Genomic DNA, 10,890 nt, shown 5'->3' on the forward strand with positions numbered 1-10,890 from the left:
GCATTTTAAGCTTTTAGCATCCAACTTCACTCTTCTACTGTTTGGTACATACACGTGGGAAACACAACCAAAAACTCAAAAATGATCCACTGAAGGTTTAATTCCACTCCATGCTTCTTCAGGTGTTTTGTTCTTTACGGCAAGAGTTGGGCATCGATTTAGCACATGCACAGACCAATTTGCAGCTTCGGCCCAGAAAGCTTTAGGAATTTGTTTTGCGAACAACATGCTTCGCATCATATTCATAATAGTGCGATTTTTCCTCTCCGCGACACAGTTTTGTTGAGGAGTATAGGCAGCTGTTAATTGTCTATGAATTCTATGAATTTCATAAAAATTTATGAATTCCTGGGATGTAAATTCTCTCCCCCACGGTCTGTTCTGACAGCTAGAATGCATGTCCCTGTTTCCTTCTCTACTCTTGCTTTATAACTTTTAAAGAAATCGAATGCCTCTAATTTTTCAGCCAAAAAATAAATCCAGATTTTTCTGCTAAAATCATCAATAAATGTAAGCAGATACCTCTTCTTACTATTGGAGCTTGGATTGATTGGCTCGCATATGTCTGCGTGTACTAGTTGAAGTGTGGTGGAAGCTCTCCAGCTGCTTTCACTGGGAAATGGATCACGATGTTGCCTTCCTTTTAAGCAATCTTCACATACAGTTTGAGAGCCTTTAAATTTAGGTAGTCCCTTCACCATTCCTTTTTGTTGAAGAAGGCGAAGTCCATTCCAGCTGAGGTGCCCGTAACGACAGTGCCAAAGATTTGTTTGATTTGTGGTGGATGATGAAAGGCATTTCTGTTCTTCTGATGAACACCGAGCATGGACACAAAACATCCTATTTTGTGTTATCCTGCTTTCAATAATTAGACCTTTGGAAGCATGAAAGATTTTGCATTTTCCATGTTGAATCAACACTATCATGCCTTTTTCTTGCAACTATCCGAGACTTAATAAATTGTTCTTCAAGTCTAACACATAAAATGCTTCTGGAATTACAAACACGATGCCATTTACCTCAAATCGAATCTTTCCCTTGCCTCGTACTGCAAGCTTTGAGTCATTTCCCAGCTTCACTGACTCTATGAAGTTACTGTCCAGCTCACAAAACAGAGTCCTTTCTCCACACATATGATTACTACACCCAGAATCAAGGTACCAGGTGTGCTCAGTGTCAGGCTTTTCGTGTTCTACAAGTGCCATCAATAGCATTTCTTCCTTTGTTTCTACATACTTGACCATATGATCTTTAGCTCGCTTAGAACACTCCCACTGAAAATGCCCAAAATCATGATAGTGGTAGCATTCTATGCCAGATTTGTCAAATTCAAATCTGTCTTCAAATCTGCCTCTACCTCTACCTCTACCACGGTAAACACTTCTGCCTCCTTGGTGTGGTCCATGACTAATTTGAAGGGCTTGTTCATCTACTCTATATCGACAGATCCTCTGTTCGTGTACCAGAAGATTACTTTGAAGCTCATCAATGGATAAAGCATCAAGATCGTTTGATCCCTTAATAGAGCATACAACATAATCATACTTAGAAGTCATCGATCGCAGAATTTTCTCAATAATTACCACATCATCCATTTTTTCTCCATGGATTCTCATTTTATTGGCTATAATGAGAGTTCGGCCAAAATAGTCATCAACTGATTCTCTAGTTTTCATGTGCAATACTTCAAATTCTTTGCGAAGTGCTTGCAATTGAGCTCGTTTTACCCGAGCTGTGCCTTGATCCTTTCGTTTCAAAGAATCTCATATGTCCTTTGCAGTATCCTTCTTCAAGATGGTTTCTAGTATTGAACGATCAATAGCCTGGAAAAGGTAATTCTTGGCTTTGAGATCTTTCAATCTGAGCTCATTAATGGTTTTCTCCCGTAGATCTTTGTCCTCTGCTGTAGCAGTGATTCCATTCTCTATCAAGTTCCAATATTCTTTGGAACGTAGAAAATTCTCCATTAGCATACTCCAATGGTCGTAATGACCATCAAATCGCGGAATAGCAGGTTGCACAAAGCTATTCTCAGATGACATAATTTGTTTCTTCTCTCTGAAAGTCTGGAAATTATGTGTTCCTCATAGTGTTTTTCTCCTCTCTGTGTTTCACTTGTATGTGTTTTCCTCACCCTCTCGGTGTTTCACTCCTCTCAGTGTTTCGTCTTTTTATCTAGTCCATGTAATGAAAAACTAGTGATCAGATTTTGTGCTCTGATACCATATGTTAACGCTAGCAAGAGACAGATCAAGAAGATGTCTTATTAAGCTGCAGCAGTGGCTATTAAATAGCCTTACACCATGACAAAGGAAAATAACAAACTCACGATTTTACAAGATGCAATCGTGGTTAACAAAGGGAAAGAAACGTGTTCCTCAAACCAAGGAGGAATTATTCAACATAACTAAAAATAGTCCTAAGACTCAAGAAACAATCTGGAATATTTCAACATCTTATCACTTTGGACGGCAAAGAAAAATGAGGTCAAAATTATGATTTTACCGTAGGGTTTTTAGAGTAGAATTAAGATTATGCTTCTGTAGCCTATATCTTATTACAATATGATATTTTTTTAGCACAATTATGATTCTATCTCTACATATAAAATTATGATTTTATATAAAAATTAAAAGCACATATTAAATTAGTTTAAAATTATTTTTTTCTAGTTAGATTAGAATCAAATTAAAATGTTTAATTTATTTTTTTATTAGAAAACACACCCCAATAAAAAAAGGGAAAAAAGAAGGTAGAGATGAGTTCCAAGAAAGTAGTAAGAAATGAAAGTAATCCAAAGATAGTTGAAGCTAAGTATCTACAACAAAAGAAAAGGAAAGATCTCACAATTAAACATTTGATTATAATATTAGAAACAAAGAAAATATGATTATAATGGTTATTTATATTTTTTTAAAAAAATTAAAACTAAAAAGGAATTACTATACTCCTCCTTAATAAACATGATGGATTACTTATGGTAATCCAAAATAGTTTATTTTTTATTTTATCCTCCAGTTTTTTACTTTATAATCCTTTAATTTCTTTTTTTTGTTCGACTCTCTAACATTGCAATTATATGGGTATGGGACCTATGGGCTTTGCGGGTTGTTTTATTTGTTTATTGATAAGGACCTAGAGGTATTGAAAAAATATTTTAATGTTTAGTTAGTGTTTGATTTTATAAAATGATCGAGTTTGAGGCATTGCTAACTATTAAACCACTTTAATTTTATTCATATAGGTATAGGTTTGGTTTGCACGGTCAGGAAAAATAATTTTGCCTTTCATATTTTTTGGTGTGTGTTCTTTTTTCCCTTCTAATTGTATACTCCCAAGTTAGTTTTTCTTAAATGATTTAATTATTTATTTTGTTTGCTTAGATATAGGGGTCTCACATAATAAGGAAAATTTTTGGTGCTCAATGGAGCATGTCATTCTCTTCCATGTAGAGCAACATGTGTATATTGATTGATTCATGATGATTTGTTGCTAGCCGCCTTTTCTTTCTCTCTTTTTTATCTTCTCTCTTTCTTCCCCTACAAAATTCACGTTAGCCATTCTAAATTCCAGAGTTGTCCCTCATTGTATTGTCATTTAAAATTCAGTCCTTATTTTGTATGTTAAATTCTTGCACTTAGTCCTTTTCTAAAATTTAAATTTGTTTTTAATTTTATTTTTTAATTAAAAAATTGCAAGTAGTCTTATTTTTTTTTAGATTTGATCTTATTTTTTTAATGTTTTTTTTCTTTTTGTAAATTATTTTTTTTTTCGTATTTTTTTTTCATTCATAACTACTAGTGTGTATATGTGTGTGTGTTCTCATTCCTAGAAATTTCAGGTAAAATTGAAGTTTCCATGATTTTAAAGGCCTTTTTGAAAGTGTGGTTACGGTTACTTTTTAAAGTTTTTTCATTTCGAAATGCATCAAATAATATTTTTTTTATTTTTTAAAAATTATTTTTAAAATCAGCACATTAAAACAATTTAAAATATAAAAAAATTAATTTTTAACAAAATATAAATTGATTCGCGTTTTCAAACGCCACATGATCTTGTATTCATTGAAGGTGAATCAGGTGTTTGTTTTATCCCTAACTTAAAAACTGGACACAGCCCAATCTAAACATATATGCTTGATCAGGAAACGCAGGCTCAAGGCCCCCTGTTGAATTTCAAGGGGTGTTGTTTTCCCTCTCTTTTTTTTCCTTTCTTTCTATTGTAAAAAATAAAAAATAAAAAATAAATCTCCCTCCACTAAAAGAAGTATTTAGCGGTATTGCCCAGAAGAAGCCCAATGCCCAGGCCCAATCTCATAAGAGCGTCTACCGGTTATCAAAGCAGTATTTAAAAGTGTGTTGTGATTTTCTTAAAGTATTTTTTATTTTAAAATAATATTTTTTTAACTTTTAACCTATCAAAATAATTTTAAAACATAAAAAAACTTTAACATGATACGCTCCCAAACCGGGCCAAGGAGGTTGGGAGAGGCGGGGACGGCAAGGGGTATCCCGGTAAATCACTACTTGCAATAGAAACTCAACAGAGTCCTCGGTTTCATCACTGCTCACAGTACCAGAAAATTCAAATAGTAAAACAGGATAAGAAGATTAGTAGTATAGTATCTCCGTGAATTTTTATACCAGTGCCTCTCTTCTTCCGGCAACTGCATTTTATTACTAGATTAATGATTTTCTTAAGTAATTAATTGATTGTAGCTGCTGCTGCTGCTGCTCATTTTTGTGTCGCTGTGCCTGTCTACCTATCTATCAATGGATGTACCAGCTTTTCAAAAAATATCTCTTGGTAAGTTGGTACTCGCTTTAATTTTTCTTAGTAACTGTTGGTAGTAAAATTGTGAATTTCCTTATGCCATTTTATATCCGTGTATTGCTTTTGCTTGGCTTCCTCAATCTTCGCTGAAGGATTGGCTTGTGTTAGCATTGGTATTCTATTTGATAATGGGTGTCTGGCATCCACATGAATCAATGATGATGGCTTGGTTCTGTGAGGACTTGATGAGTGTTTGCATTGCTATTTGTTTTCCGAAGTTGATTTCTTTACCAGACTTATTGTCTTCTCATGCTATTGTTGTTTTCAGCAATGTAATGAAATGAAATTACAGGTGCATTGGAGTATAAGAGGTGTAATTCTCTAATGGAGCCTCCGTGTAGATTTTTCGCATCAGTCAGTGCAGCTGAGAACAAACCATTTTATTTCTTACATGCGGTGTATGGTAAGTTTGTATCAAATTGGATCTACAATAAACTTATGTGCATGATCTTATGAATAAGTCTTTTTTGGAGAAAAAAATGGTGGCAGTACATTTCATCAATTTACAAGGGCTGGTTAGTTTATCGCAATTATCTTCACACATATACTTTGGTGGGAGTTTTAACTCTATTTTTAACATGAGATCTGATATCTCGTTCTTCTTCTTCTTTTTCTCCTTTTCAGTTGCAAATTCACATTTTCATTGTGTGTGTGTGTGTGTAAATATATACGCCTTCATGCCATGAAACGTTTCTAATGTCTCTGACAAGTCCAATGTGTAATATTGATATCTATATTAGGTTAGATATTCAGTGGCCTGGCCACCATATTTTCCCCTTAAAGTGAAAGCTGTTTCTAAAATGAAAATCTCTTTGATTTTTCTGAATGCCAAAAGCATGTCCATATACCCAACTGTTGCAGCTTATATCTGGGAATCAATATAGATGGTATTCAGGATCTTGGCTGCATGATTTTTGCAAATTTGAGGACTCGCTGTTCTGTTGGCTAGCCTTGAGATTTTGTGTTTTGTTAATAAAATAGCAAGAATGGAAACTCAACCTCTAGCTTTTCTACAGTAGGCTTCCTAAATTTTTGTTATGGGTTTTACAGAGGGCATCATAGCTGGAGGTGCTGCAGGTGTTATTGCAGAAGCAGTTTTATACCCTATTGATACAATTAAAACTCGATTGCAGGCAAGTGGGCTTATTCTATCTCAATTTGCTTTAGTTTTTGCTCCGCATTGCATGCCAATACCAGAATGTTACAGACTAGCTTCAAGTTTGAAAAGAAATTCCATGTATTGTGCTATACTGAGCTTAGTTCTGACAGAAATGCAATTTCCTTTTTCTTCACCACCCCTATTTCATGGTTGCATGATGCCATCATATTTTGATTGTGCTGGATTTTCTTGGTAAAATTGTGGTTACTCGAGTGCAATTACTCTTTTTACTATATCTAGTTGCTTGATCATAATTCGAAGTTATGCTACACAGTGGCTGCTTGATCATTCTAAGTTATGCTACACGGTTGCTCTATGTCCAAATGTTATGTTTTCTTGGTGATTCTAAATATTTTGACACACTTCTTTCAAGGCAAGTTTCATATCTTTGGTAGGGAGGAGGACTTTTCAAACTGTGGCATGTGAATTGCGACTATACATGACAGTGGATGTGCAAAAGAATTCTATTGAGTCAAAAGAAAAGACTTAAACAAAAAGAATCCCAAATTTTGTACATGTTATACAAGTTATAAAACTTTTTATTATTTGAGTTATGATGATAATCAATTGTACATGGTTTTCATGTTAGGCTGTTCATGGTGGAGGGAAAATCAATTTGAAGGGTCTTTATTCTGGATTGGCTGGAAATCTTGCTGGTGTCTTACCGTGAGTATTTGGTTTCAAAGTATATTCACCTATCCAGTACATACTTGAGCATGCAGATAGACAGTCATTTGGTGTATTGTTGGATAGGTGAAAATATGGTGCACTTTTGTATCTATGTTCTGTATTGCTGCTCTTATCTGTACATTGTTTGTATGTTTCCTTTTTTCATAATTTGAATTTAATTAGCACTTCGTGTCATCTTGATTATTAACTATTTTTGTGTTTGGTGGCATGCAGTTTATGGATCTATCTCTTTTGTTTTGCAGGGCTTCTGCTATATTTGTTGGCGTATATGAACCCATAAAGCAGAAATTGCTAAAATCTTTGCCCGAAAACCTCTGTGCCTTAGCCCAGCTGGTAAGATGCCTGCTTCATGCACTACAAGTTGGTAAACTAATTCTCATGAAGAATGCTATTTAATCCAGCAGTGTTTTTATGTGCTACCAGTCTTTAAATATTTTCCCCTGGAAGTCCTTTCTATCACTTTGGCATTTTTAAATTTGCTTGACACACTAGTAAGAAGGGTCCAAATTCAGCCCTGTGCATCGTCAACTAATCTATGTTGAAACTTGTTTGAAAAATAACCTATAGAAAAGTCAGGTCCTTCACTTTCATGCTCTGAGTTGCATATTGTGCACCTTCTTTTTTTCTTTCGTTTTCTGCAATGGAGAGAGTCTTTAGGTTCCATCTACTGTATAGAGCCTCTCTTTGGTGATTTAATAGGGTAAGTGGCTTCATTCAGACTGCAGGTGCCATTGGAGGTGCTGCTTCTTCTCTTGTTCGTGTGCCAACAGAGGTAATTAATTATACTTCTTTGTTCTCCATCCTATCTTTGGTTCGTATCAGGTCTTTTCTCCCCGGACATTTGTCAGGTTGTTAAGCAAAGGATGCAAACTGGGCAATTTGCTTCAGCCCCTGATGCCATCCGTCTTATTGTCTCTAAGGAGGGTTTTAAAGGTCTCTATGTGGTATGCAACACTTCAAATTTTAAAATTTGATTTAGCACTTCCAAGTTTATTATGGGCTTACCTGCATGAGACTAGGTTCTGATAGTGTAATAGTTCTGACAAGCATCATTTTTTCCAGAGCTACCTACATGTCATTTGGTGTACCATTTCTACACAGTGCTACTTGATTTACCCCCTGCCTTGCTTGCCATTATGCATGTGAAAGCATATCTCATGAACTTTGTTGTTTATTTTAAACTTCCAGGGTTATGGATCCTTTTTATTGAGAGACTTGCCATTTGATGCAATTCAGTTTTGCATCTATGAGCAAATGCTAATGGGATATAAGTTAGCGGTAAGCTTTCATTTACTCACTGGAGCTAGAGGCCCTTAAAATTTATTTGCATGTGTTTTTAACAATTCTGTTACCTGGCTATTGTGGATCTTATTATTTTCTTTACATCATGTTAAGAGGAAACTAATGAATCTCATGTGACTGTTCTACATGCTGCGGGTGAATTTATTAAGAAATTGTGGAGAAATGACTATTTTATTGTGTTTTTCTTTAGGCAAAGAGAGATCCGAAGGATGCGGAGATCGCTATAGTTGGTGCTTTTGCTGGTAATGAAGCATTCTCAGAAGCTTAAGTTCACCTTACTCTCTGGAGTTTTTGGTACTTGCACCCCTATTGTTGTCATTACATAAACTATTTTTGTCTTTGGCTTGTTATAAATGATGTGCTAGCTATTCTGAGCTGGAATTTTTTGCCATCTTCAAGCACTGATTCTTGATATGACCTACTAGTCTTATGTTACTCATTCCTTTCATTTAAGGATATAATTTTCTTCTTTGATGTTCCTTATTTCTTTTCAGAATTTTATTTGATATTCCATCTAAATGGAAGGGGTGATAAAAAATTCATGTCTAATCCTCATTAATCCTCTATTATGTGTCCTACAATACCTATGTTAGTTGCATTTGTATATAAATCTCTCCTTTCACGAGAATCTCTCAGCTAATCTAGTTCACGTGCAGGTGCAATAACTGGAGCCATGACTACTCCACTCGATGTAGTGAAAACCAGATTAATGGTCCAGGTAGGGATAATCTGTATAAGTTCTCTTTCAATGCATTTCATAAATCTTCCGTATCTTTTGAACTTTTGCACGGCTTGATTATCAGTTTTCTTCTTCCTCTTTAGTGGAAAATTACTATTGAATCTTCTTCATTCTTGTTGTCTGTTGAAATGTTTCAGGGATCTGCTAACCAGTACAAAGGGATTTTTGATTGTGCCAGGACCATAGCAAAAGAAGAAGGAACCCGTGCTCTTTTGAAGGTTGGTTCATTTCTTATCATTCTTCCCACAATTTAAATAATCAAAATGAGGCGGTCATTCTTTTCTTCTTCTTTTTTTCTATTGTTTTGGTAGATATATTCACAAATCCAGAGGCCAATCCTTAGGTTTCAATAACATGATGCAGCTGCTCAAACCTGGGACCTATTTCTGACCATCCTCGTTTTTTTTTCTTCACAAAAAGCCAATGGAAGCGATATGCCCTTCTCACTTTTCAATGTACTTCTCAAGTTACCTAACCCAAATAAACAAAGCTGAATACAAGAGATGGTTCCATGCAGCTGACCAAACTAGTTAAGACTTAGTTGAGTCGATATAAATATCAATTTGTACTCCCATTTAAACTTTATATCCTTCTTCCCGGTGTGCATTCTTTCTTTTCAGGTAAGAAATCTGGCGTTATGTTCCTTACTAAAACAACAGCACCTGCTGTTATTCAATTTAGAGAAGTCAGATGTGGTTACTCCCGTAGTCTTGTGATCGTGGATAACTGATAGTTTGTGCCCCCATATCTTTATGCTCTTGGGAGTGTTCTTGATGACTTTGCATTTTGATTTTCTCCTTAGATATTTAAGTTTTATGATTTTTCTGAGAAGGTGTAGACCATTTAGTTATAAAAGGGGGAACCTACCCTTCTGAAATAAAGACCTTTCGGTGTTAGGGTGCAAACCTGGGTAAGCTTGATCACCCGATAACATGCATGCCACTGAGCTGTGCTTCCATTCAAGTTACAAATTCCAAAGAACGTGAAAACGTTAGATGTCTTCTGATAAGTTAAAAGTAATGTTCGGAAAAGGATATTAAACATCTTCAGAAGTAAAAATCTTAATGAACAGATTGCAGCAGATTACATAAGACTTCCTTTTATGGATTATGGACCATTTGCTGCAGGGTATTGGACCGAGAGTATTGTGGATCGGTGTTGGAGGTGCAATCTTCTTTGGTGTCCTTGAAAAGACAAAACAAATACTCGCTCAAAGGTGCCCAGAGCCTAAGATGTGAGCAAGATTTAACTTTGCCAATCTCTAGGTTGAAACAGTTCAACAACACTTCAACGTCTGAATTTTTTGTTCACTAGAAAGAAAAGAAAAGAGAAGGTTATGTATATTGTTCATCTCCATGGGCTTGTCCCTGACCAATAGCAACCCTTCTCGTGAATCTCTCGTTAATGTGGAGGAGGACCTTTTGATTTTGGGATCTCATAATATTTCAACTTCAGCATACTTCACATTATTTCTACTTTTATCTTAAAAAAATCGCTTTGATTGTGTGTAATTTATTATTATTGTTGTTGTTATTTGACAAAACCTTTTTCCCTGCAGAGGAATACTAGTATAGTATATTATGGCTTGAATAAAAAATAAATAATCTTTAGAAAAATATAAGTTATAGAGAACTATTTTATATTATTATTAAATATGGTTCAATGAATTAATATTAGAATTTCTTGAGTTCACTCCTGTCTAGTTTGAGTTTAGAAATAAATCATATGGGAATTACTTGATCTGGTTGACTTGATAAATTTAAAAGTAATTTGAATGATCGGTATTAAAGATGTTGATATATTGAATCAATCCAAGCTTTACATTTTAAACTATTAAATCCATGATTATGGACTTTATTAGATTTAAAATTATTTTTATTTAATTAGATGATAATAAAAATAAATACATGAAAAATTAAGTATAAATCAAAATAGAAGTTGAATAGAGGGTTTCTATAGGCTATAACAAGTTCATTGCTCTCCCATGATTCGAATTCGAGTAATGATTTGAATCCGAGTAATGTTAGGAAGAAGTAATTGTTAAAAAATAATATGAATTATATCTTGAATTTTATTTAATAATTTAAATTTTTTAATTAAAATAATTTTTTAATATGTTATTAAAATTTTAGTGATTAAACAAACGCATCCATCTCTTGCTCTCTCA

General features: G+C 34.5%; 1 protein-coding gene across 4 annotated transcripts; it reads left to right on the forward strand.

The window, feature by feature from the left end:
- Positions 1–4,476: 4,476 nt before the first annotated feature.
- On the forward strand, positions 4,477–10,234 carry LOC133693768 (S-adenosylmethionine carrier 1, chloroplastic/mitochondrial-like). Of its 4 annotated transcripts, none has more exons than XM_062115072.1 (12): positions 4,477–4,806; positions 5,126–5,236; positions 5,884–5,966; positions 6,582–6,658; positions 6,925–7,015; positions 7,401–7,454; positions 7,531–7,626; positions 7,871–7,960; positions 8,175–8,226; positions 8,641–8,702; positions 8,861–8,941; positions 9,344–9,686. In XM_062115072.1, the coding sequence occupies exons 1-12, from the start codon at positions 4,773–4,775 to the stop codon at positions 9,437–9,439; spliced, it is 927 nt and encodes a 308-aa protein (XP_061971056.1). In that variant the 5' UTR covers positions 4,477–4,772; the 3' UTR covers positions 9,440–9,686. The 4 variants fall into 4 exon arrangements, with proteins under 4 accessions (XP_061971056.1, XP_061971058.1, XP_061971057.1 ...); XM_062115074.1 differs by lacking the exon at positions 9,344–9,686 and adding an exon at positions 9,035–9,316 and having other exon boundaries at positions 4,478–4,806; XM_062115073.1 differs by lacking the exon at positions 9,344–9,686 and adding an exon at positions 9,851–10,234 and having other exon boundaries at positions 4,482–4,806; positions 5,102–5,236.
- Positions 10,235–10,890: the final 656 nt, after the last annotated feature.

Source organism: Populus nigra, chromosome 5 (genome assembly GCF_951802175.1).
Source record: "Populus nigra chromosome 5, ddPopNigr1.1, whole genome shotgun sequence".
NCBI lineage: Eukaryota > Viridiplantae > Streptophyta > Magnoliopsida > Malpighiales > Salicaceae > Populus > Populus nigra.